We start from the raw sequence: 27,160 nt of genomic DNA, 5'->3' as shown, positions 1-27,160 counted from the left end.
TGAATTTTATATCTCAAAACAAACCTGGTATTTTAGTTCAAAATTATAATAAACATGTCAAGAACACATCGCAGCGAATAGCAAACGAAAACGACGACGACGACAAAAGTCCAAGCAGAGAAACAGAGCGCGCGCTTGTAGGTAAACATGCAGGCAGGCAGGCGAGCAAGCTCGTGAGAGAGTTTGAACCTGAGAGAGAGCACGTGCGTGTACGAATTGGAAATAAACATCGTTGTTAGGTAGCCCCTTACAGCTGGCCGCGCAAAAAGGGTCAGTTTTGGGCGGTAATAACTTCGCGGGAAAAAATCCTAAAAATATGGTGTCTTCGGGAAAGTTGTTCTAAATATAATGAAGGTTCTACATTTGAGAATTGGTAAGAATCGGATAATTATGGCGCCTTCCACAGGTAAAAAGGTAAAACAGTTGCTTTTCTCCATACATTTTGACGAATTTTCCCATACAAACTTTAAGCGATTGGAGGGAGGGGTTCCCGTGGTCAGAATGAGCTCAAATTTGGAATTTAGCCTAGTGATGGGTCAATCTTTGATTTCAGGGGGTAGCCCCAAAAAAGTCCGGATTTGGACCACCCTAGTGGTTATTATATATAGGTGAAGGGATTTTATTAAAAGATCATTATATTGCATTATTATATTTAATTGATTATATAACCACACTATATTTCACACTTAACACATTATACAAAACACATATGAAACTGTAAACAGGAGCGTTTGTTACGGTATGTCCACGCATCCTTCCTCCCCTGTAGATTCTGTGAAATGTGCTCCGTTCACAGAATCTGTCTCTGCGGTTAATGCAACACAGTAGGCCTGGCCGCTTTAATTTATGCAATACATCTTCGGAGTTACTCAAGTGTACTGCAATAATTAATATTGACAAGAAAGAACTTGGGGCGTAATCTAAACCCAAGTTCTTCCAGGATGCTTTCTTTGGACTGGCTGCGCTTGTGTTCGATTAGATTAGATTAGATTAGATAGGACCTTTTCAAAACAAAAAAAAAACTCCAGATTTCTAGACTTGTTTTGATTGGGTCCTTTAAACAAATGCTTATAACTGTAAGCCCATACATCCAATTGAAATGTGGTCAAAGCCAAACTTATGGGAAATTAGACGAGCTTTCCGGTAAAAATATCGAGACTGAAAAATCAAGTCTGTCATATAGAACTTGCCGAAAACCATCGAATACCTATTTTTTCAACATTTTTATTTTTAAAACCGCTGTAACTTCACAAGGATTGAACTTAGGACAATGGTCAATATGTCGTGTTCGGTTATGAAAATATTGACGCTTAGAGCACTTTTCACAAAAAAACAGTTTCAGTAAATGATTTTTGTATTTTTTTAGGTTTCTATCCTGTATTTTTTTAGGTTTCTATCCTGCATTTTTCGTGAGTATTATTGTAACATCTTTGGCTATTTTCACAAAAACTTTGGCTCAACTTTAAATTTGACAACTTAAAGATCAAAAAATCTCATTAAAGTGGAGCGTTTTTTTCAGTGTATTTTTTCGGAAAGCCCGTCAATTTCCTACAAGATTGTCTTTGACCACTTTTTGATACGATGCAACGGCTTCGAGATACAGCAATATTTAAATTACGAAATACAAAAATATTTAAAACACTTACGCCCTTCTCAAATGCCATTATCTAGTGTAACTGGCTCCATATACACAAAAATGGCTTATATATGCCTAGGATAACATGTCTACAAAGTTTCATTGAAAGTGGAGAGGGTCGAGAAAAAAGTTCCTAAAAAATTCCTGTTTTGGGCTGGAATTGCTCTACGGCGTTATAATTAGGGGAGTTTGGGGTAATATGGACAGTGGGGGTAATTTGGACACCCCTTTAAAAATCACTTTTTCTTCGGATATAAAGTGAAAATGGCAATTTAAGTGATAAGGCTAGTACTAGTAATGGCCTAGGAGTATGGACAAATAAAAAAAGATGGAATAGGTTAAGTAGTTTTGGTATAATGTGTAAAAGTTTCCAAAGGCCGGTTGGCACTGCCTTAAATTCTAATATTTGAAGGTTAGGAAATAAGGTTTTGCAGGGGTTATATGGCAAAAAATTGGACAATTCTTGTTTAAGGGGGTTGCTTGGACGATGCCTGAGATATGTACGTATAAAAATTGTGCATTTTATTTATTTTTATCATCAAAAATTGCAATTTATGATAAAATATGCTATGGGGGTAATTTGGACATGGCTTGTGGGGTAATTTGGACATACCTGAAAGTCTACCTGTCAGGCAACAAAAATGTAACTTTCATGGTTGGATGAGTTTTTAGAGCAATTGAGATAAATTCAGAGGGATTTAATAAGTCAAAACAATCAAAAAGGAATGTGAGCAATGAGAACTTTCACAAACCCCTATTTTTAATTCAGATTAATTTATTCCAATATTCGAATTGATGAAAATCTGATTACTGTACATTTGGCGTTCAACAAGACTCTAATGTTGATTGCCTTTAATTAATTTCTTTGACTTTTCTAATTTCTATGCTGGTTTACAATAATATTTAAATTTGAAGGGCTACAGAATGTAAAATTAAAAAAAAAATGATATTTTCAGGCTAATCTAGGATCAATGTTTAAATCATTTCAGTATTAATGATTAAATTATGTATACTACACTGAACTATTTGTTATCTTCCTATTGAATTATAGTTCTATCACAAAATCATTATTTAAACCTTTGATGAAATATTGTGAGCAAAACAACATTTCAAAATATAAAGCAATTACAAAACCAGGTTGAAGGATAAAAATCATGCTCATAAAATCAAATGTTAAACTTATCCTTCAACATGTGTCCAAATTACCCCACAAAAGGTGTTCATATTACCCCACAAGGTATGTCCATATTACCCCACAAGGCATGTCCAAATTACCCCACAAGGCATGTCCAAATTACCCCATAGGGGTGTTCATATTACCCCCACACAAAAGTGTGGGGGTAATTTGGACACCTTTTAATTTTTGCGATAAAAATGGGTTTTTCATCAAAATTTATCGAAATGAATGACATTTTTCCATCAAATATGGTCTCTATTATCCTCTGGTGTCATCCACATTCCTTTAAAATATCCATACAGCCCGTGACAGAGCAATTTCCTTAGGGTGTCCAAATTACCCCACACTCCCCTACTATGAATAATAGCATCGTGTAAACTCAAAACAATAATAATGATTGTAATTATTTATAAATTTAAGCATCAGATGTGTACACAATAAAAAAATATCTGATCTGTCATCAACAGCTTACTGTCACATGCAGAAAAACTTCTAGTCTTTCGTCGTGCAGTCGTGGCCGAGTGGTTAAGGCGTCTGACTCGAAATCAGATTCCCTCTGGGAGCGTAGGTTCGAATCCTACCGGCTGCGAAGGAAATCTTTATTTTGTTTGCTCAATGATTGTACGTTGATACAGTAGTACTTTTAGGCTCTGAAAGGCATCATTCCCGATCGGCCATTTGGCGGCCATGTTTGTTAAAAAAAACATTCAAATCATGAATCAGAATGTTTCAATCAAAAAATGGGTTTCTTTGTGTTGTTTGTAGAAGCATTTTACATTTAGTGATAAGTTTTTCATTGTTTACTAAACCCTGATTTCAGAACCATCACTGACAGTCTTTATTGCCCCAAAAGTGAAAAACACCGTCTACCACCTTAATCAAACAACACGATGGCGTTAATTTTGACTCATTTGACGCTTAAACTTTTTACAAATCCAACAAAATGTTAAAAAATAGCCATGGTGGAAAGAATGTTGGGATCCAATATCCGTCCACCAGCAACATCCTCTAACGGCCAGACATGCCGCTTAGCGTTATCCGCAAAGATAATTCTTTGAAACGGATTGCGTTTGAGCAATTATATTCTAAAACAATACAATTTTTAATCAACAGGGGAGGAAGAAACAATTTAGAAGACTCATTAAGTCTCATTCATCAGCCGTTTTTGACTAGAGCAAATGTGTCGTAAAGCCGGGTTGTCAAAAACGATATGGCACTGTAATCCGAAATGTTCAAACTCATGACTAATTTAGATTTGAAAGTCATTTCGATTTCGATCTTAATTTTTAATAGATAAAACTGTCCGTTAAAAAAAAGGTAATTTTGTAGAGTGAGAAATAATGAACAATGTTTTTGTAATCTTTGAACAGAGAAACCGAAGATTTCTTTCTTTGTTAGTAAAGAAACTATTTTTCACGTCAGTTTAAACTTCTTGTTCATGTTAAGCTTTATTATCGAGACAAACAACAAAACCTCCAACTTACAACAACTCCTCACTGATTTCACTCTCCCTAATTCCAAACATGCCGGCCATCAGCACGCCGTGCGTCACCGCATTGGCCACCGTCACGCCCGCCGGGGGCATCAACGGACCGCTGTCCCCTTCGTAGATGAACGGCAGCCGTAGAATCCAGTACGCACTTTGGCTCAGCTTAATCGGCTCGGTCAGGCCTGTCGTGAAGGTGAGACAGTTCTGGGTGGTGCCTTGCAGGATTCGCACCTTTGGCTCGACAATCACATTTACCGGAGCCTTTGGCGTGACCACGTGGACTCGCATCAGCTGGGCAATGTTTGAGCTCCGGCAGGGACACGGGAAGTAGATGGGCATGTCGTTGAACACGACTTTGCTGCCACTGTCACGGACGATCGAGCCGGAACCACCGCGGAGGACGGTATCGGGACCGCTCATGATGAAGCGATGTCCGCGAAGACACTCGTACTCGACGCCGAGGAAGATTTTCAGGGTGAACGTGTTGCTCGATTCGCTGGACTTTGATTGGGAGGTGTTTTTCTTGCGGTTGCGGATTTTTTCGTAAGACGCGGCCCACGACTGGGCGTGTTCGAGACGGACGCTGACGTCCCACGGGAGCAGGAAGTTGGCGCCGGACAGGAAGCCACTTTGGACGTGCTCTGGGATGCCGCTGTTGTGAGTGTAGATCGAGCTGGGTCCAAGGCAGACCAGCGACCAGGACGGAAATTGGGGCAGCAAACCTGCGGGGCTGGCGGCGTGCAGCATTCCGGGGAGGTACTCCGTGGTCGAAGGTTGCCGCAGAATGGCTTTGTCTTCGGAATGTTCTCCAACCTTGATGACGATCTCGTTGACCGTTTCCTGCTCCAACGTTTCGTCCTCGTCTTCGCCTTGAGTGCCAAACTTTTGCGACTTGTTCTCTTCGTCCCGCTTTTCGTCCATGCTGAAGGTGAGATTCGATGCGCTGTCCTGGCTCTTTTGACTGCCCGACAGATGCGGTGAGTTGTCGTTCGTCATCGGCGGATGGGTGCTCGCGTCCGGCGTTCGGTTCGAGTGCTCAAACGACATCAGATTCGACAGATTCTTGTTGATAAACTCCGCCGCCCGGAAGTCGTTGCTGGACGGTTCAAACACGGGGAACTTTACCCTTTCGAGCACATTGCAGCTGCTACAACTCTTCGCTATGATCTGGTAAAAGTCGTAATTTCCCTGCCGGATCGTGTACGGATCTTCCCGGTGGCCCTGAGTCCGCCCGCAGTTACACGCCGAAACGAAGATCACCCCGCTGGAATGCTCCGTCGGATCTTTGACCTTGTGCTTGCCCAGCGCGCACGGATTCCCCCTCAAGCTGGGATACTCGCACTGCTGCTTGCCATTGAGCCAGATCGAGTCGCAATAGTCCTTCAGCTTCTGCTCGTGCCGCTCCACTTCCGGCCCGCGGGCGTAACGCGTAAACAGCTCGTGCGCCTGTTCGTACTTTTTCTCGTGGAACGTGCTGCTGTAGTGATGCGGCAGCATGTCCTTGTAGTTGACCATGGCCAGCTCGAGACCGTGCTCGCAGATTTCCGCGAAGAAGCGCTCGTCAATGTCGATGATTTTGTGGAAGTTTTGCAGGAATGCTTTCTGGAAAAAGTTTGTGATTTAGAAAGGTGTGATTTAATTTAAGCTCGATTTACACACATAATCTGGATCGTTGGTTTCGTAGCTTGAATTGCTTGGGTTTTCGATGAATATCTTGTGCAGCAACTTGAATCCTTCGTACCACGTTTTGAAGGTCGGAATCTGCAAAATAATCATCCTGTTAAATCTTCTGCACAAGTATAGTTCAGGTTACCCTACCACAAAGTGACCCCTTCCGCGATACTTTGAGGCGCTATCGTCGAACCCATGCTCGAACGCTTCGGCCACGTGCTCCTTCAACAGCGCAAGAATGCTCCGCTCCTTCTTCTCCGCCCGTTTGCTCTTGCCCACGCTCCACGCGGACATTCCGTAGCCATCGTACGGTCGTAGTCTACTCATCAGATCTTCGTCGTCGTCATTCTGTCCACCGGCAGGTTTGTTCAGATATTTCATCAGCAGATCGATCGAATCCGCCAGCGGATTCGACTTTGCGCGCTTATCACTGTTGTAAAAGACAAATTTCTTGCTTCTCGGAATCGAAAACAACGACATTGCGCTGTTGTTCGTAATTATGAACTCGTTGCGCAACATTTTGTAAATCTCCTCCTCGACGGAGCATTCCAATCCGTCCAGCTTCTCAACGTCCTCCGGCTTGATATTGCTGGTGCCCTCGAAGAAGAATATAAACCTCGGGCTGCACAAACGTGCCTCCTTGCCCATGTAATTGCCCAGATTCGAACTCTTCAACAGCTTAGGCAAAAACTTAAGCACATATTTCTCGCGAATAATTTTTAGCGATTTAAAAATCGAAAGATAACTCGTATCAAACACTGACGACGGTTCCACCAGCACAATCATGTGGCACACCTGAATCGCAAACAGCAACACCCGGGCAAACCGTGTCCTCACAGTGCTGTTGAAGTTGATAAAATTGTCCTGAATTCCCGTCTGAACCGCCTTCGCCAGCAAATCGGCCATAACGTGCTGGTCAAACGTCGTTTCAAAGTGCAAATACAGAATCTTGCCATCGTTCTCAAAGTAGAACTTGACGCGGCCATCGCGCGGGTCCGTGTCCGTCAGGGCCGGGTGAATCGTCAGCAGGTTGAACCCGACCAGTTTGTTACAATCCGGCGTGGAAGATTTTCCGATTATTCCGACCACAATGAGCTGCTGGTCATCTTTCATGAGGATTTTGCTGCAAAAGACGTTGTTCAGTATTGCGTAAAGTAAGCCCTTGTAAAACGTACCTCAAATCCTTAGGAATATCCGGAAATATAAAGCTATTAATTGGGTTCATTTTTCCCAGAAATTCAAAATGTGCCACCTCTCAAAATTTATCACGCACGCAGTTTATGAAGTTGTTTTTGCACGTTTATTTTGATCAGATTTTTCGTACGAAGGGGTTGGCGAGAAATGACGTTGTTTGATGATAGGGATGATAGTGAGGGTGGTAAACACAGTAAAATGGATTTACTCTAAAGAAGATGAATAACTTTTTCAGGCATCGATTAATCGATTAATTATCTTGGTAAAGGTTTTGTTAGTATTTTTAATAGTTAATTTCTGGAGTTTTTTTTTGGAAAGGTCCAATAAACCAAAATTCCAGTTATAGAGTTATCTACGTGCGCATGTATTGCGTGTACGTACACGAAAAAAAGTGAGGTTAAATTTTGTACCGACCAGCAAATCAAATGGTGTGCTAGTGTGCGTGAGAGCGGGCTTAGATAACTCTATTGTGAATGCAGACAAAAATCAAATTACGAGCGCATCTCCCAAGGCCACCACTCAACACTCGCGAAAGAATTTAATGGGATCCCGTTTAGAGTGTAGTATTTTTATGTTGTCATCTGTCACGAAAAAAAAACAACCGCTTCAAAACAATGGTGATTTTTGAAACATTTGGAACCGTTTTTTCTAGAAAGAGTACGTTTTTTAGCGTTTTTGATAAATCGAGCTTAAATTTGATAATAATACCAAAATTTTCGTTGATTTTCAGAATGGACAGTGCAGAGGAACAGTCGGAGATGGAGTACGATGATTATGAAGAGACGGAATACCTCCGGGATCTGGTTGACATTGATTATGATCCGTTTGCAGACGAACGCGTCGATGCCGAATCGACTGAGGACGACTCCGTCGAAGACGGAAACGGAAGGAAGGATGATCAAGGAGAGGAAGTTCAAGTAGAAGGGGAACCGTCGCAAAGTCGATCCCATGTTCTGGAAATCACCAGACCAGGCGGCGAGGACCTTTTCTCGCCAACACGATGAATGCGCGCTGGAATAAGCAGGTCGCCGACATCAAAATCGGTTTGTCTGCAGCTTTGAATTTGCTGCAAGGGGCGTTTAAGAAGATCGAGTTGCTGGAGGCAGAGAAAAAGGCAAGCACGGAGATTACGGCCGCGATGGAAACAGCAGTTCAGCCAGAAGAGAACGAGTTGAGCCAGCACCTGGCATCCCAAGTTACGGACAGACGGGATTCTGACCACGAATGAATGCTTCATTGTGATTTTATCACTTTTATACTCGAAATAAACTTTTTTTTCGTCGTATGGTAGGTCGTATGTTTATTATTCGCATCAATAATGGCAAAATATTCAAGCCGAATTTCTTCGGGTTCTGTTCCAAACCTTTTCCGGCAAGAAGTTCCTCCAGCATAGTATCCACAGTGCTCGAACCTTGGCTCGAACAGTTTTACGCACGGATAAATTCTGCTCCAAACTTCTTGTACAGAGTAGGTTGCGAACGACCGGAGATTGTTGGAGTTGTGTTTAATTTGTTTTTTTTCGGTAGATGACGGGTACCGGTAGACCAACATGGGCTACGACTACCTGGCGCTGAAGTCGCTGACGCTGCGCGGGTCGGTCGCCGGGAACCAGATTGGGGTGGGCAAGGAGAGTAACATCTACACTGTGGGGATGAGGAGGAGATCCTTTGTGCTTGAAGTTGCACCGGTTGAGACGGGTTTGCTTCCGGAACGTGAAGGAGAAGCGGAACTATTACGGGAAGCGGCACAAGATGAGTTGGTTGTATTTGAGGCGGATTTCGGCGACGCGGGAGTATGCGTACATGAAGGCGTTGTACGATCGCGGGTTTCCGGTGCCGCGTCCGGTGGACTTTAACCAACACTGCGTAATTATGGAGCTGGTTGATGGGTACCCGTTGACGAACTTTGCCGAGGTGGGCAATGTGGAGCAGTTGTACGATGATTTGAGAAACTTGATTGTGCGTTTGGGGAATTGCGGAGTTATTCACGGAGATTTCAACGAGTTCAACGTGATGATCACGGAGGAGGACCAGCGGCCGATCTTGATCTATTTTCCCCAGATGGTATCGACGTCGCTTCCGAACGCGGATATTTACTTTGATCGGATCGGGACATGCAGGGCGTTCGGGATCTGTTCCGGAAGAAATTTGGGTATGAAAGTGAAGAACATTTAGTTTAGCGATCTGGAGCGGGAGGATGAGCTGGACCGGGAGGTTCTCTGCTCTGGGTACGGATTTACGCAGGAGATGGAGGAGGATCTGCACAAGGAGTATCACCAGGAGGGAGGCATCGAGGAAGGAGGAAACTTATTTACGTACCGAAAACGAAAATCCAAAAGTCGAGCAACCAAAACAATCCCGAGAAACGTCAAATCAGATCGGCTACACGCTAACAGGGGAATATTCAAATTTAGCTTGACAGTTCGACAGAGAGACTGCGCAACAGATTTTTTGCGGAACAGATCTGTTGCGCACTTCGGTTTGGTGGAATAAAGACAATATTGCTTTTTGGGTGTTTTTGGATCTTTTGTTTGTTTATTGGACCTTTTCTAAAAACGTTGCTTAATCCACCTTTAGGTGGGTGGTGCCTTCTTTACATTCATAAAGTTACACAACAGAGCCTCAAAAAAGAGTATAAATAAGACTTATTTTTATCGAAATATCTGAGATCCGGCCTAAAAAAGTGTATAAATAACACTTAAGTGGTTATAACTTTTGATAGGGTTGTCAGATCTTCAACGTTTTAGGCTCATTGGAAAGGTATTTTGATTACCTATACAAATACAAGTCGCATGGTGGATCCGGACAACGTTTTCATCAAAATATTTGAGATCCGGCCTCCAAAAAGTGCATAAATAACACTTAAGTGATCATAACTTTTGATAGGATTGTCAGATCTTCAACGTTTTGGGCTCGTTGGAAAGGTCTTTTAAATACCTTTTAAAAAACGTATAGCATGACGGTTTTTTTTTTTTTACAAAAACCACCCTTTTTACAATCTTCCGGACTTTATTCGAAAACGTTTTTTAACATAACATTTGAAGTACTTTACTAAACATCATAATATTAACTAGGGTCTTGTGGGACCCCAAGACGGATCGAATGAGGCCAAAACGGTCGAAATCGGTTCAGCCAATCCGGAGATAATCGTGTGCATATTTTTCGGTGCACGGACCCACATCCAGACACACGCACAGACATTTGTACAGAATTTGATTCTGAGTCGATAGGTATACGTGAAGGTGGGTCTACGAGGTCTAATAAAGAAGTTTCGAGTGATTTTATACACTGAAAGCCCGACCATGGTAGTTTTAAGAAAATTTGCTAAAAATGCTGCTTATTAAATTAACTGTGACTTTTTGGTTAAAGTAAACGCAAATATGGTAAAATGCTGGGTGATGAATAGAGAGAATGCGTAACGTGATTTCCGAATGATCCCCACTGCTCCCCTCTAATTCAACTGCTCTACAGCTGTAAACATAAACAAAGTAGAAGGCTATGTTCAAGCTCAAGCGTGACATATTTTTTGCTGCTAAAGTGGCTTGTTTTGAAACACTTGATTTTACAGTTTTCGCTGAAAAAATAAGTGCTTTGCGCTTTTTTTGTTCGTAGACTAAACGATGGGTGGCCAAATGAGCCTATCTTTGTTATGACGTGACGAATAATTGCGTCAGAAGTGGGTGGAATTTTATTAATCTGAAGAGCAACCAAATGGGAGTTCCGAGATTTTGTATTTTTGAAGCGCAGTGATAATATCGGAGTAAGTTTATTCCGAGGTTTATTCAATATTATTTGGCTGGTGCCATTCATAGTTATTGATAATTCGTCGCTAACATTTCAAAAAAACGTCATAAACATAGGTTTTGCGTGAGACATAGCGCTTATTTAAATGTTAGCGACGAGTTATGACAAGCTCGATTTCAACCCTCTTTTTAACCCCTTCCCGCCCAGAGCAAAATCGAGATTTTTTACGGTTTTCACCATAACTCGTAACTGGGTCGACCAAATTGGATGAAATTTTAATAGTTATAAGCCAACAATCTATATTAACTAACGCAAGTTGAATCAGGTTGAATCATGGCTGCAGAAAAATTTAGTTTTGAAGACGAAAATTGCTACTCTGGAGTAACCATGGGCGTTAGAGGGTTTAAAATGTTTTGACTTCAAATATATCAAAAGCTCGACGCCTTCAACTTTTTTTTTCCTGACAAAATAAATTATAGATCAATTACAATACTTGCCACTCCTTAGTATCATTTTTCAAACAGTGAATTGGTTCCGCTTTGACAGTTCTAAATTGATGCCGCTTTGCGGACCACTATTCTGCACTCAGGTAAAATGTACCATGCTTCCACAAAATTGCATGGTAGCTAATGCGAAATCATTATCATTCTCTCCATAATCAAGGGTTAAAATTACCATACCGCTCTCGACATAGTAAAACTGACTGCGTTAATCAGTCAATCCAAGCACGGAATGTTTTTTGGACAGTTGAGTTGGAGAATTTGAACGGTGTGCGTCGCGGTCCTCGCGCAGGATTTTCGTTGCCGTTTCCGTCTTTGTTGTCCCCCCGATTGTGTGTGTATTTCGATCCGGGCGGTTTCGGGATGTTTGACAGTTGAGTTGGAGAATTTGAACGGTGTGCGTCGCGGTCCTCGCGCAAGATTTTCGTTGCCGTTTCCGTCTTTGTTGTCCCCTCGATTGTGCGTGTATTTCGATCCGGGCTGTTTCGCGTTTTCGCATTTTAGTTGGTTTTATCTTTCCACAGCCGGCTGTCTAAGATTAAATCATTTATGCTAAACTCAACACCAAACAACCGGGAATAGTCTCATCCGCATACTCCGACTGTTTGCCTTGAGAATGCATAATACATCACACCATTAAACAAAATTTATTGATTATTGGGTCGCATCATCATCCTCTATGTTGAATCCTGGCCATTACCCTTACCCACTAACAAAATCCCAAGTAGAATTAGTTTTCCGGCACACGTGGGGGTGTGGATATCGTATAGAACCCACCCTTGGTAGCAGCCTGTGCTAACTAACATTCCCGTCCCATTCCCTCGAGATCTACAAACTGACATGGCGGGCGCCGTTGGTGGCCAACGACTGTTTCCTATTCGCACCGGCTCTAGTTTTGATGATCGTGATGTTTTATCTTTTCAGCGCATTCATGCATGCTGTTCATAAGGGAAGCATCATTTGATCGTTGAAGCGTGTGACCGGTTGTGCTGATGGGATATTATGGTCCTGTTCAGCAACGGAGAAGGACAACCATGGGTGGTCTCTCATGCTCATGCTCATGCTCATGCTCATGCTCAATCCAAGCACGGAATGTTTTTAGCAAAAATACGTCGGTGTGTGTTCTCAATTTAACCCAACAATATGGTAGCAACTACCATGGTTGGGTTTTCAGTGTAGCCTTTCCTCATTGAGGTGAGGATGGCAAAAACTCCAGACTTTGAAATAGGTAGGTAAACTTACCCTTATTTTGAGTACCGCGTGTTTCTGTGAAAAAATGAGTAACTTTTCGTTGACGTGTGGTAAAAGTTTGCTGTCAAAACAAAAACTTGTTTTCGTGTTTTGTATCCAAAGTTCCTTGCTGATATCCTCAGATTTTTCAAGATTTTCCCGTAATTTTGACCTAGAATTTGATTCCATCCATCAGTATACAACATGGGATGTGATGGCGGAACCATTCCCCGGCGGGACGAGCTGGTCCGCATGAAGAAGAAACCAGAGCAGGTATGTGAACACAGTATAGACTTCCTGGTCCGTCACTAATCCGGAAACTTTCACTCCACCTCCGCAGAAAGACAAAGACGCCGAGCGGCAGTTCCGTTGGAAGCACTGCACCATCACGCAGGAACGTCTCCGCAAGCCAATCGTAATGTGTGGCCTCGGGCGGCTCTACTCGAAGCAGAACGTCATCGAGTGTCTGCTGGAGAAGGACAAAATGCCAGAGTCTTGCGCGCACATCAAATCGCTGAAGGACGTGAAGGATCTGAAATTGACCGCGAATCCGGCGTACGATTCCGATCGGGACGACAAGAGTGCCGAGTTTATTTGCGCCCTGATTGGGCTGGAAATGAGCGGCCAGTTCCGGTTCGTTGCCCTGTGGACGTGCGGCTGTGTGTTCTCGGAGCGCGCCCTGAAGGAGGTCAAGGACAAGACATGCTCGTCGGTAAGTTGAGTGGAAGTTGAATTAAATTGTATCTTTTAATAACTGAATGATTCTCTTTTAGTGCCAGACCCCTTTCTCCGAGCAGGACGTTGTTATCTTGAACGGATCGGACGAGGATGTTGACCTGATGAGGACCCGACTGGACGCGAGAGTGGCCCGGCTGAAGGCCGAGAAGAAAGCCAAAGCGGACAAGAAAGCTAAGGCAAAAGCAGAATCAACCGCCACTTCAACGGCTACCTCAACCGAGACCGCCACCAATCCGGACGCCGAACAACCCGGACCGTCGTCGAAGCCCTCGACCAGTGGAAAGCCGGGAGGCAGTTCATCTCTTAAGCCGATCATCCCCAACAAGCGGGCCCTCATCAGTGACAAAATTGGCGACGATCCCATGTTTAAAAAGTCCAAGCAGGATTACAGCGTGGCGAAGGATCCAAACGCCACGGACGTGTACAAGTCGCTGTTTACGACGCACGAAAGCGAAAAGGACCAGCAGCGCGCTCATTGGGTTACGTACAATCCGTTTTATAACTAAAGAAAGGCGTTTTATTACAACTGATTGAAATGTAACTGAATAATATAGAATATACTGGAATATCTTAATAAAAGTAAATTTATTAAAAGTACATACCAAGATGTGGGTTAAAGGAATAGTTTGTTTTTACTCAAAATCAATGAATGTCAAGTTCCTGCTAAAAAACAGCAATTCAATAAAAAGCGAATTCAATTCAAAACAATGTAAATGGGCCAATGCGAATCTGTAAACAAATAGTGTGTCCTGCTTACGTCATCGGATGTTTACACTAGGAGTGAGCAGAACGCTCTTTTTTCTTACAAACTCGCATTGGCTCGTTTACATTGTTTTGCTTGGTTTGTAAATTATGGTTCTGGCTTCTTGACGATTTTGCGATGACAATACAATTATTAACGCTATTTTTAACGAGAAACGAGATTTCCCCTGGCACCGGTTCCTCTGAACATACATTCATCCAAAGCGTCACTTTTAAGCGTTAAAAAAGGGGACATTTTGAACGCTTATATCTTTTTTCCCTGTGAATTAATCCAGATGGTTGGACCACCAATCGAAAGAGGAAGACTTCAGCTATTGTTTAACTACATAGATAGTCTGACTAAACATAGTTAAAGCACTTAAAACATGCAATCAAAATGAGTAATTTTTCAGTACAAATCGGACAGATGACCAATCAGAGCGAGCGTATGCATTCGAGACCGCGCCCCTTTTGTGCCGTTCTCCGGCTGTGCCGCTATTTAAGCAGAAAATTTCGCAAAAGCAAGTCACATTGGAACGAGCACTCGAACTGTGCACGTCGGACCGGCGCGGAGCAGCAGCAGCAGCGGCCAATAGAAGAAGAGGACCAGCAAACAGAAGGAAGAACCACCGGCAGCAGAAGGAGGAAATTCGAGCGAAGCGGACCGCGTTGAAGTCACTATGATGCGGCGGTTCTCATGAAAAATGGCCATTTCGACAGTGTTGGCCACAACCTGGAGTGGCCGGTGATCTCAAAGCAGGTTCCTCCGGGGCCCGGGGGAACTTTTACAGAACCATAAGAGTTGTGGCAATATGGGTATCAAAATTCATGGTTTTTGATACTGAACATGATAATGGCCATTTCGACAGTGTTGGCCACAACCTGGAGTGGCCGGTGCTATCAAAGAAGGTTCCCCCGGGGCCCGGAGGGCCTTTTACAGAACCATACGAGTTGTTGCAATATTGGTGTCAAAATTCATGGTTTTTGATACTGAACATGAAAATGGCCATTTCGACAGTGTTGGCCACAACCTGGAGTGGCCGGTGATCTCAAAGCAGGTTCCCCCGGGGCCCGGGGGAACTTTTACAGAACCATAAGAGTTGTGGCAATATGGGTATCAAAATGCATGGTTTTCGATACTGAACATGAAAATGGCCATTTCGACAGTGTTGGCCACAACCTGGAGTGGCCGGTGATCTCAAAGCAGGTTCCCCCGGGGCCCGGGGGAACTTTTACAGAACCATAAGAGTTGTGGCAATATGGGTATCAAAATTCATGGTTTTTGGTACTGAACATAATAATGGCCATTTCGACCGTGTTGGCCATAACCTGGAGTGGCCGCTGCCCTCAAAGAAGGTTCCCCCGGGGCCTGGGGGGACATTTCCAGAACCATACGAGTTGCTGCAATATGGGTATCAAAATTCATGATTTTTGATACTGTACATGAAAATTGACATTCCGACAGTAGTGGCCACAACCTGGAGTGGCCGGTGCCCTCGAAGCAGGTTCCCCCGGAGCCCGGAGGGTCTTTTACAGAACCATGCGAGTTTTGGCAATATTGGTATCGAAATTCCTGGTTTTTGATACTGAACATGATAATGGCCATTTCGACAGTGATGGCCAAAACCTGGAGTGGCCGGTGCCCTCAAAAAAGGTTCCCCCGAGATCTGGGAGGACATTTACAGAACCTTACGAGTTGTTGCAATATGGGTATCAAAATTCATGGTTTTTGATACTGAACATGAAAATTGACATTTCGACCGTAGTGGCCACAACCTGGAGTTGCCGGTGCCCTCATGGAAGGTTCACCTTGGGAGAACATTTATGACAATTTTGCCGACAAATCTACGAAACAAAATAAAATAATCTTATTCCAGATTACACTAGCAATACAAAAACTCATTCAAATTGTTTGGTCCTATGTCTTTCGGTTATGTCTCTGACATACCGTCTTGAACTTTTTTTATTAGGTCCTTTTCGGTACAGGGACCTGGTTAGGATCGAGTCGGCTATTGTAATTACACTGATCTTAAAGCTAAGAGTAATTACAGAGGATCTTGTGTGTAAATGTTAGTGGGAGGGGAGCCGATTACCCGCGGCCTACTCGGGGTTAGTAGGGAAGGGATTGATGTTAAAAGACAAGGCGTGGGAAGGGAAGGGGGATTGTGTAGGGGTCTTGGTTGGCTCTGCTGGCCTTTGTTTTTGTCCTCTGCCGCAACTCGGTGTCCAGCTGCTGGGGCGATCTTGCTCTTGAAGGCGAGTTATATTGTGAATGCAGACAAAAATCAAATTACGAGCGCATCTCCCAAGGCCACCACTCAACACTCGCGAAAGAATTTAATGGGATCCCGTTTAGAGTGTAGTATTTTTATGTTGTCATCTGTCACGAAAAAAAAACAACCGCTTCAAAACAATGGTGATTTTTGAAACATTTGGAACCGTTTTTTCTAGAAAGAGTACGTTTTTTAGCGTTTTTGATAAATCGAGCTTAAATTTGATAATAATACCAAAATTTTCGTTGATTTTCAGAATGGACAGTGCAGAGGAACAGTCGGAGATGGAGTACGATGATTATGAAGAGACGGAATACCTCCGGGATCTGGTTGACATTGATTATGATCCGTTTGCAGACGAACGCGTCGATGCCGAATCGACTGAGGACGACTCCGTCGAAGACGGAAACGGAAGGAAGGATGATCAAGGAGAGGAAGTTCAAGTAGAAGGGGAACCGTCGCAAAGTCGATCCCATGTTCTGGAAATCACCAGACCAGGCGGCGAGGACCTTTTCTCGCCAACACGATGAATGCGCGCTGGAATAAGCAGGTCGCCGACATCAAAATCGGTTTGTCTGCAGCTTTGAATTTGCTGCAAGGGGCGTTTAAGAAGATCGAGTTGCTGGAGGCAGAGAAAAGGCAAGCACGGAGATTACGGCCGCGATGGAAACAGCAGTTCAGCCAGAAGAGAACGAGTTGAGCCAGCACCTGGCATCCCAAGTTACGGACAGACGGGATTCTGACCACGAATGAATGCTTCATTGTGATTTTATCACTTTTATACTCGAAATAAACTTTTTTTTCGTCGTATGGTAGGTCGTATGTTTATTATTCGCATCAATAATGGCAAAATATTCAAGCCGAATTTCTTCGGGTTCTGTTCCAAACCTTTTCCGGCAAGAAGTTCCTCCAGCATAGTATCCACAGTGCTCGAACCTTGGCTCGAACAGTTTTACGCACGGATAAATTCTGCTCCAAACTTCTTGTACAGAGTAGGTTGCGAACGACCGGAGATTGTTGGAGTTGTGTTTAATTTGTTTTTTTTCGGTAGATGACGGGTACCGGTAGACCAACATGGGCTACGACTACCTGGCGCTGAAGTCGCTGACGCTGCGCGGGTCGGTCGCCGGGAACCAGATTGGGGTGGGCAAGGAGAGTAACATCTACACTGTGGGGGATGAGGAGGGAGATCCTTTGTGCTTGAAGTTGCACCGGTTGAGACGGGTTTGCTTCCGGAACGTGAAGGAGAAGCGGAACTATTACGGGAAGCGGCACAAGATGAGTTGGTTGTATTTGAGGCGGATTTCGGCGACGCGGGAGTATGCGTACATGAAGGCGTTGTACGATCGCGGGTTTCCGGTGCCGCGTCCGGTGGACTTTAACCAACACTGCGTAATTATGGAGCTGGTTGATGGGTACCCGTTGACGAACTTTGCCGAGGTGGGCAATGTGGAGCAGTTGTACGATGATTTGAGAAACTTGATTGTGCGTTTGGGGAATTGCGGAGTTATTCACGGAGATTTCAACGAGTTCAACGTGATGATCACGGAGGAGGACCAGCGGCCGATCTTGATCTATTTTCCCCAGATGGTATCGACGTCGCTTCCGAACGCGGATATTTACTTTGATCGGATCGGGACATGCAGGGCGTTCGGGATCTGTTCCGGAAGAAATTTGGGTATGAAAGTGAAGAACATTTAGTTTAGCGATCTGGAGCGGGAGGATGAGCTGGACCGGGAGGTTCTCTGCTCTGGGTACGGATTTACGCAGGAGATGGAGGAGGATCTGCACAAGGAGTATCACCAGGAGGGAGGCATCGAGGAAGGAGGAAACTTATTTACGTACCGAAAACGAAAATCCAAAAGTCGAGCAACCAAAACAATCCCGAGAAACGTCAAATCAGATCGGCTACACGCTAACAGGGGAATATTCAAATTTAGCTTGACAGTTCGACAGAGAGACTGCGCAACAGATTTTTTGCGGAACAGATCTGTTGCGCACTTCGGTTTGGTGGAATAAAGACAATACTAACTGAAGAAAAACTAAATGGATATTTTGGAATCTAAGAGGAACTGATAGATCGGATAGAGAACATCAAGGTCTAGTTGACATAACGCGTTTCGCATCGGGATTTCTGGTGGTCTTCCTCGGGCCCTGAGGGTATCTTTCAACTTAATTCTGTGAACATGGTGTTCTGGACACGCTCATACGAGATGGTCGATGTCCTGATAACCCTGCCCACAGTTGCATAAGTTCGTGTCACTCATGTTGATACGGTAAAGATGAGCCTTGGACGAGTAATGGTTCGACATAGTTTTATCCCTTATTCCCGAATCCCATATCCCCGAAAATCATTTCCCCGAAAATTCCACATTCCCGAAAATCATTTCCCCGAAAGTGCCATTTCCCCGAAAATCATTTTCCCGAAATTTCCACATCCTCGAAAATCATTTTCCCGAAAATTCCATATCCCCGAATGTCATTTACCTGAATGGCCATTTTACCGAATTGTCGTTTTCCCGAATTTACATATACCCGAATGGTTATTTCACCGAAAGTTGCATTTTCCCGAATGATATTAACTTAGATATAAACTAAATTGTTTTTTAGGGATATTTTTTACAAAAGTATTGTAGGAATCTAACCCTGGTCAACACGGGCTGACAGATCAACTATGGTTGACGTCTAGAGATGAGAAGAGTTAGTGAGTGACAATCAGCGTGTAACGCGGTCGGGCACGCGAGTGGTGGCGGCAATAAATATGATTATTAGCCGCCAGTGATTTGTTTTATTTTCAATCCGGGGTATTTACCTGGCTCAGTGACTACATTGGCGACGAGGAGAAAACATATTTTGGTAAGTAAATGCAATTTTATGTTTGGAACGGAAAAAGCAGGAAACATTTTTTATGGAGCAGGAGGAAGAGGAAGAGAAGGTAAGGGAGCCGGACTAAAGGTGTGTGTGTTGTTGTTTCATTGTGAAATGTCTGGTTTTTTCCGCGGAGTTAACGTGTTTGTATGTGTGCTGCACGGGCGCTCTCTCTAGAAATTTTGTTTTCATGATGCACGATCAAGGGGTTCAGATTCAAGTTGGTAATAAACAGATTACCCAAAATTGGGGTAGCGGAAGTGCAATGTTTACCTGATACACGATGCTGAGGTTCAATAGGAGTTTTGGTTAATGTTTAGTTACGGTAATTTAAAAAAAAATCAGCAAAGAGTGGTTTTAGCAAGAGTGTGCCACTTCAAGTTTTCGGCGCGGGTCTGGCTCGGTGCCAGAACTTTTGAGCTCCGAGCCAACTATTTTGCAAAATATGAGTACGTTTGTTGAGTGTGTAACATTTGACGTTTAGAATCGTCAGTCTCGTGGTTGACTGTTTTTCTTCATTAAAGTGATTTTGATGGATTCGGCCGTCGGAATAACCGTATTTAAAGAAATTTTACGTCGATTTTGGGCGGAAATTTACGGTTCTCGCGACATTTGGGCTGGCAAAATGTTACCTGTGGCCACCGCACCAAGTCGGGTTATAGACGATCGTTTCCCTGCGGTAAGAATCACGTACGAAATCGGCAACTAGTCCTAGAGGTGGTTACGGTGACCGTCCAGCGATTTTGCTATCCAATGAAACGCCGCAACCTCGGCCGCAACAGTTCCCCTTGTGGAAAGGGATGTTCTTCGTGGAGCATTCAATGTTATTTTTTACACCTTGCCTTTCATACCTCTAACAAATCGTTCCCAGATGGCTCAGCTCCTGAAGGCGTGTGGCCAGCCGTGTCTGTCTGTGTGCATAAGCTGAAACAAACCCTTTGGAATTACGGTCCCTTCCCGCCTTACCATCAGTCAGCTCACCGGGAAGACATTGGTCTCATGATTGGCAGTGGCGGAATGTCCCAGCCGGGTTCGTGCCAACAGCAGTACCATTTCTTGTGGGGGATATTTACGGACCTGATGGCATCAAACACAACAACCCCGTGTACTGCGTAGCTGTAGAGTTGACTGATGTAATCCCTGGACCAAACCTTCCAGAAATCCTGAACGGACCGACGCGTTCCCTGCAGACGAGTGATTCGGTTGAGCGGAGCGCTGGTGTAATCGGGTTCCGGAATCGAGAACATGGGTTCCCCGATTAGGAAGTGACCAGGAGTCAGGACACCCAGGTCGTCCGGATGATCTGTGAGAGGCGTGAGTTCAGGATGCTCTCGATGTGAACTACGGCGGTAGTCAACTCATCAACAACCGTGTCCTGCAGGACTCCAGCGAAGCCTTCATGACCAAAATCTGCAACATCAGCAACTACGGAAATGCAATATGGAAGGATTCCGGAAATGACGAACCATTTGTCCCATTTGTCATCTTATTGAATGAAGAAAAATAAAACAAACCCCTATAACCCCAACCCGCTTTATTCGTACAAGTGTTTAATCAGCGTTTCATACAGCTCGTAGGCTCCTGGATTTGACGCACTACAGAATCGACGTTGGTTGTGATTCAGGGGTCGAAACTCATATCAACCAATACCATCTTGAGCTGGAACCAAACAATTGCGAAGATGTCGAGTGACAGCCAGCTGTAGCAGCGGAGTTTTAAAATGCGTCTTGAGGCCGTTTGATGTCTATCGGATTCCGACAAGAATATCGAACCGGTAGCAGGAGATCTCTTTCCGGTTCAGTTGGAAAACCTAAAAAAAAGCAGATAATTTTATACATATTGAATCCCGAAAAACTTTTCCACGCCCGACTTACCACAGTCAAATATGGAATTGGCCATGATGGTCATCAGGTCCGTCATCGAGTGGTTAATTTCGCAATATTTGATGCTCTCGTAGCATAGTTCACCCTCGATGGCATCGACCTCGCTCCAGAACAGTCAGCTTCGCCTGACTGGCGGCAAGATTGCACTCCGTTCCGCTCAGACGACGCTGAAGGGTCGTGACGCCCGTAAGTTCCATCAGGAGGTCGTCTGTTTCGGGGAGGATTCGCTTCTTGTCCTCGATCCAAGAGATTGTCTCGCGGCATTCAATGTAGAAAGTCTGCATGCTGTGGGCAGATTTAAGGTCATCGCGTTTGCCCTCAGCCTGCTCGCGCAGCTTCGAATAAGCCTGGTTCTGCTTTGTGATTTTCTCCGAGTTCGGGTGTTAGCATTCATCAGCCGGCGAGCAAGTTGGTTGACAACGGCAACACGCGACGCGTTGGCGTTCATCGACCCTCGATGTCCTTGCCAGAAACCATGGTCTGGAGCATGCGTTCCTTTTCGCTGATCCATTGCTTGACGCCGTCGCTCTCGGAAAAGAGCCAGTACAAGCTGAGCGCATCGTGCAGACGCTGCTTTCGCAGTTTGGTCAGTTCCATGAGTTCCTTGTAGCGGGCATCAATGGCGGCGAGACGTTACTGGACCTTTTGCTGTTCCGGTTCGATCAGGGCTAGGTTCTTGGCTTGCGTGTGAAGCAGTTCGATTGTTTCGGTGTAGTTCTTCAGCTCATCGGCAACATGTTTGTGCTTTTTCAGCAAAATCTGCACGTTTTGCTCGTCACGGCCAACGTCTTCGGAAGACACGAGACGCAGTACATCCAGCATCTAGTTTCCGACATCATCAGCATCGGCAAACAGTTGGAAGTAGCCGACGACGTACTCAAGTCGCTTACTAGGGGTAACGTTGAGCTCAAGAAAGTTGCTTCACATAACCAGGATCTCCTGGAGTCGCTCGTCGATGCGATCAGCTAGGGTCACCCTAGCGAACTAGCTCGTCACGGACGGTGCTAACCGCTATCAGTTGCTGCTCGTGTGAGTTTATTTCCTTCTCGAGGGGCTTGTGTTTAAACAGCAGAAAACGACGGTGACGGTGGTCAAATCGTGACCAATCTCGTCGGTAGAAACAATGTTTCCTCTTTGATCCAGTTCTCTTCAATGACCATGTCCTGGTAGAACTACCACAGCTTGCAGCTCCTTTCCAGCCGGGAACGACACTCGACGGCCAGTTTGCAAAGTTCGGCGTTAGCATCCTCCAGACGCTGTACGCGATCAACAATGATGGCGCGATCAACAATGATGAGCCGGTTTGTAGCCTCCTTCTTCGTCTCCAGAGAGTGCTCCTGAAGTAGGTCTGGTAATCGTCGGTCAGCAGATGCTGCTTAATCTCTTCCATCGAGTCCAAATGGTCATCAGCTCCTGGAAGTTTTGCTGCCACTGGATGGAGAACTCCAAGCGCATTCGTCTAGCTCGTAGTAGTTCTAGCAGATAGTTCCACAGATACAGGACGTTCTTCGCGTAGCCGGAGCGATCAGACGGTTCGACTACTTGAAGCCACCACCGACACTGTTGTTGGCCGCTTCGAAAACGATTGATTGGGCGGTGGAACAAAGCCAAACAACTTTTATTGCTGATGGATAAAAATCAAGTATTTTAAACATTCTTTTTATGAACAGAAATGCAAAATTACCGTAACAACCAGAAAAAAAAACCGAATGCGAAAAATCGCACGAAAAAAACGTGGCTTTTGTTTTTGTTGACAGTGACAACTGTTTTGCGTTGCACGCTAAACTGATTTTAAAAAAAATACTAAATTTCAATCAAAGTTTCAAACAAAGTTCCACCAAAGTTCCAGCTCGGTGCTGGCTCTGAGCTCGAGGTGCCAGACCCGACGAAACCGAAGTGTCACCCCCCTAGGGTTTTAGGGTAGATTTCTTGGACGAACAGTGGAAAACCCAGTTAAAAATGTGGAAAATAATTATTGATGTTTAGTGCAGTGAATTTCTATTATGTATTGGTAAAAAGAATGGTGTGTGAATATTAACGGTAGGACTTGGGGGTGTAAGTATTTTCACCGTTGTGGTTTTTCGGATGTTTTGGCTGTGTGCCGATGGGGATGGCTTAGTGCCGGAGGTTGGCTTAGTGCCGGAGGTTGGCTTAGTGCCGGATATTGGCTTGAGGCCGGGGATGGCTTAGTGCCGGATATTGGCTTAGTGCCGGGGTTGGCTTAGTGCCGGAGGTTGGCTTAGTGCCGGAGGTTGGCTTAGTGCCGGAGGTTGGCTTAGTGCCGGAGGTTGGCTTAGTGCCGGATATTGGCTTAGTGCCGGGGGATGGCTTAGTGCCGGATATTGGCTTAGTGCCGGGGGTTGGCTTAGTGCCGGAGGTTGGCTTAGTGCCGGAGGTTGGCTTAGTGCCGGATATTGGCTTAGTGCCGGGGGTTGGCTTAGTGCCGGAGGTAGGCTTAGTACCGGATATTGGCTTGTGGATGAGAGATGGCTCGTGAATATCTGCTGTAAGGTCTGGGGGAGAAGAGGCTTGTGATTGTCCACTCATGCCTGGTGGAGAGATGGCTTGTGGATGATTACATGGAAGCCTGGTGAAAAGGAGGCTGGTGGATGTTCACTCATGCCTGGTGGAGAGATGGCTCGTGAATATCTGCTGTAAGGCCTGGGGGAGAAGAGGCTTGTGATTGTCCACTCATGCCTGGTGGAGAGATGGCTTGTGGATGATTACATGGAAGCCTGGTGAAGAGGAGGCTGGTGGATGTTCACTCATGCCTGGTGGAGAGATGGCTCGTGAATATCTGCTGTAAGACCTGGGGGAGAAGAGGCTTGTGATTGTCCACTCATACCTGGTGGAGAGATGGCTCGTGAATATCTGCTGTAAGGCCTGGGGGGAGAAGAGGCTTGTGATTGTCCACTCATGCCTGGTGGAGAGATGGCTTGTGGATGATTACATGGAAGCCTGGTAGAGAGGAGGCTGGTGGATGTTCACTCATGCCTGGTGGAAAGATGGCTCGTGAATATCTGCTGTAAGGCCTGGGGGAGAAGAGGCTTGTGATTGTCCACTCATGCCTGGTGGAGAGATGGCTTGTGGATGATTACATGGAAGCCTGGTGAAGAGAAGGCTGGTGGATGTTCACTCATGCCTGGCAGAGAGATGACTCGTGAATATCTGCTGTAAGGCCTGGGGGAAGAAGAGGCTTGTGATTGTTCACTCATGCCTACGGGAGAGATGGCTTGTTAATATTTAGGCCTGGGGTAGGGGCTGCAGGCTTGTGTATGATCATCGAAAGGTGAAGTTAGAAAGATTTTTATTCGTCAACATTGTAACATTGTCGTAAGTAACAGTGACTGTTAAAGTTAGGAATTCAAGGTACAAACTACAAGGATATTTTTAAGGAAGTTTAGTAGTGCCATTAGGGATCATTTTTGCACAAGTTAACAGTTGAAATGATTGAAAAGTAACAGGAAAGTTTGGGGTATTTGGTAATTCGTTTGGGTGCAGGCGTGGTCGAATGGTTACGCTGTTCGCGTTGTAAGCGGATGATCAGGGGTTCGTTTCCCATCTTCTATTGACTTCCATTCGGATGGGGAGTAAAAACGCTGGTCTTCGCCCTTAGTTGTTGTTAGGCCGTAGAGTAATTCCAGGCGTAGAAGTCGTCTCCCTGATATACGAACAAACAACACACCAAACCAAACCTGCTCCGGTAGAGTCGCTGGTCGGTGGCTGGACTTGCAATCCAAAGATCGTCAGATCGAATCCGTGGGTGGAAGGAGTAAAAAAGAGGTTTGGGTGCTCTTCCCATTCAAGCCTTCAGACTCCTAGGTGCGAGCAGAATCGTACAATAGGGGCCATAAAAGATCTAGGAACGTTAAAGTGGAAGGTTTGTTTTGTTAGTTGTTTTAATTCGTTAAGGTTATGTACTCATCAAACGTATCCAAGAGGCAAGATATTGTTTTCTAATAATGTAGAAGTTGTAAAGCCAAACTTTAACCTGCTCTTAAATACTATAACACAATCAGTGATTAAACCTACAAAATACTTTTTTTCTATTACTGAGTTTCATTAGCAACAGGTCACAGGAGGAGAGGTTTTGCCAGCACACGTAGTTCGTTCGGAGAGGTCTTACTGCGTTAGGCCGAATTCCGCGTGAACAACACACAGAGGAGAAGGATGAACCACGAGCTAGTGCAGCTCAACGGCAAACCGGGTTTTCAGAGAGTCACCTGGGATTACCGGATCCTTTGGGTAGTGCGCATGGCAAGAGAGCCAGGCGGGCGGGGTGCCGACCTGGACGGAGTGTGTGCGGCCCGGAGCCGAGTTGGCTGGCGGCTCACCTGGATACTGCTGATGAACTAAGGGATGTCCTTAAGATTTGAAGGAGGATGGTTGCAAGATAGGGTTCTGTTTGGGGGTGCGAAGTTGTCTTCGTATTCCAGAATGTCAGGTTGACGGACCCAATTCCGTTATAATTAGATTGTACAAATAGTTAGGAGTTGTGGTAAGTAATTTTGGAGACGCTGCTTTATGGGGTTGATTAAATGCTGGGGAATGTGTGAAGGAGTATTGATGCAGGGGGCTCTGATTGATAGGCACCGTGAAATTGTTAATAATCGGTAACTCCATAAGACAATAAATGAGAAATAATTTATATTCAATTCATGTTTATTAGTTACACTTATCATGAGTTTTGGAGATGCTTACAGCTAAAAAATAATTCAGATACAATCATTGGACGAAATAAGTTCAGTAATTTCAATCAATTAAGCGAGAGCAGATAAAACTGTTTAAAACAACTGCTACTTTTGCTAGGGGAGAAGAAAAAGGATAGGAAAGCTTAAGTTTATATCACAGACAATTTGTCAGTTAGTTAATGAAGGCTAAGACTTTAACTGCAGGGCATAGGTACTTTCCCATCAGCTCTTGCAGCGCAAAGAACTGCTCCAGCTTGTTTCGGCGAATAACTTATTTGAGCGACTGTTATTGTTTAAGATATAGAATTGTGAAACGATAGTTGAGGATTATCTTTATTCATTCAAATCTACCGGACTCAAAACAAAGGGAACAAAAAAACAAGTCATTTTTTAGAAAGAGGCTGAAACAAGTGTCTTATAAAATCTAATATTATTTGCATTGGAATCTATAAAAAAATACTATCTGAAAAATGCTGCGTACAAGATTTTAGACTCATTAATTTATTGAGTAAATTTGCTCAAATTATAGGAAAATAGGGAAATGCTTAGCATTCTATTAACTTTAAATTAAATTGTTTTAAGTGAAGGAGGAGGTAGTACTGGATCGAGTGGATAGCGGTTAACTGTAGTGAATTATGGATTATAATTACAAGATTAATAAATGTGACGGAGCAACAATTAAATTGAACAGCTAAGAAAGGACAAAACTTCATTGAGTGTAATGGCTTAGTTCAAAGTTCAAAGGACGTGACAAGAGATTATACTGTAAACATAAATGCTCGTTTGACTCAGCAAAAGATATAAGATTATAATACTATTGTTATCAACAAATACTAGATTAAAAATAAATCCACTCGTGTGTTCAGATCAGGGCAATTATGAGGACAATCTAGTTTGCTTATCTGTTAAATTATCAATTGTGAAGTATCTATCATTTTCAAGGAAGAGAGGGATGTAGGAATCTAACCCTGGTCAACACGGGCTGACAGATCAACTATGGTTGACGTCTAGAGATGAGAAGAGTTAGTGAGTGACAATCAGCGTGTAACGCGGTCGGGCACGCGAGTGGTGGCGGCAATAAATATGATTATTAGCCGCCAGTGATTTGTTTTATTTTCAATCCGGGGTATTTACCTGGCTCAGTGACTACAAGTATGACCTTAATATTAATTTCTCCCACGTGTGTTTTTAAATAAGAAAAGAAAAAAAAAAACAAATAACCGTAGAAGGCCATTCATAAACCACGCGGAAACTTCAAGAAAGCAGGGTTTGAGATCATCCACGTTTAATAAAAAAGATTTTTTTTGTATGGGCAATTTTCAGCAA

At 44.2% G+C, this 27,160-nt stretch overlaps 2 protein-coding genes, 1 long non-coding RNA gene, 1 other non-coding gene and 2 pseudogenes across 4 annotated transcripts; 5 read left to right on the top strand and 1 right to left on the bottom strand.

The window, feature by feature from the left end:
• The first annotated feature begins 3,320 nt into the window (after positions 1–3,320).
• Positions 3,321–3,402, top strand: Trnas-cga. The gene has a single exon. It is a non-coding gene; the product is annotated as a tRNA-Ser (tRNA).
• An 826-nt stretch (positions 3,403–4,228) lies between these two features.
• On the bottom strand, positions 4,229–7,317 carry LOC6034156 (protein SMG8). Its single transcript, XM_001844462.2, has 4 exons — positions 7,149–7,317; positions 6,121–7,096; positions 5,962–6,063; positions 4,229–5,904 (listed from the first exon to the last, which is right to left on the bottom strand). Exons 1-4 carry the CDS (start codon positions 7,196–7,198, stop codon positions 4,294–4,296), a joined length of 2,739 nt encoding a protein of 912 aa, XP_001844514.2. The 5' UTR covers positions 7,199–7,317; the 3' UTR covers positions 4,229–4,293.
• A 1,134-nt stretch (positions 7,318–8,451) lies between these two features.
• LOC6039064 lies at positions 8,452–9,659 on the top strand (annotated as a pseudogene).
• Positions 9,660–12,705: 3,046 nt separating this feature from the next.
• LOC6034155 (replication termination factor 2) lies at positions 12,706–13,975 on the top strand. Its single transcript, XM_038257639.1, has 3 exons — positions 12,706–12,913; positions 12,981–13,352; positions 13,414–13,975. The coding sequence occupies exons 1-3, from the start codon at positions 12,845–12,847 to the stop codon at positions 13,882–13,884; spliced, it is 912 nt and encodes a 303-aa protein (XP_038113567.1). The 5' UTR covers positions 12,706–12,844; the 3' UTR covers positions 13,885–13,975.
• Positions 13,976–17,201: 3,226 nt separating this feature from the next.
• On the top strand, positions 17,202–18,411 carry LOC6041946 (annotated as a pseudogene).
• A 619-nt stretch (positions 18,412–19,030) lies between these two features.
• On the top strand, positions 19,031–26,938 carry LOC119767504. The gene is made up of 2 exons (XR_005277551.1): positions 19,031–19,248; positions 25,201–26,938. It is a non-coding gene; the product is annotated as an uncharacterized LOC119767504 (long non-coding RNA).
• The last annotated feature ends 222 nt before the right edge of the window (positions 26,939–27,160 follow it).

This window comes from Culex quinquefasciatus, chromosome 2, assembly GCF_015732765.1.
Source record: "Culex quinquefasciatus strain JHB chromosome 2, VPISU_Cqui_1.0_pri_paternal, whole genome shotgun sequence".
In the NCBI taxonomy this organism is placed as follows: domain Eukaryota; kingdom Metazoa; phylum Arthropoda; class Insecta; order Diptera; family Culicidae; genus Culex; species Culex quinquefasciatus.
Note: the sequence above shows the minus strand (reverse complement) of the source record. Positions and strands in the feature narration are given on the sequence as shown.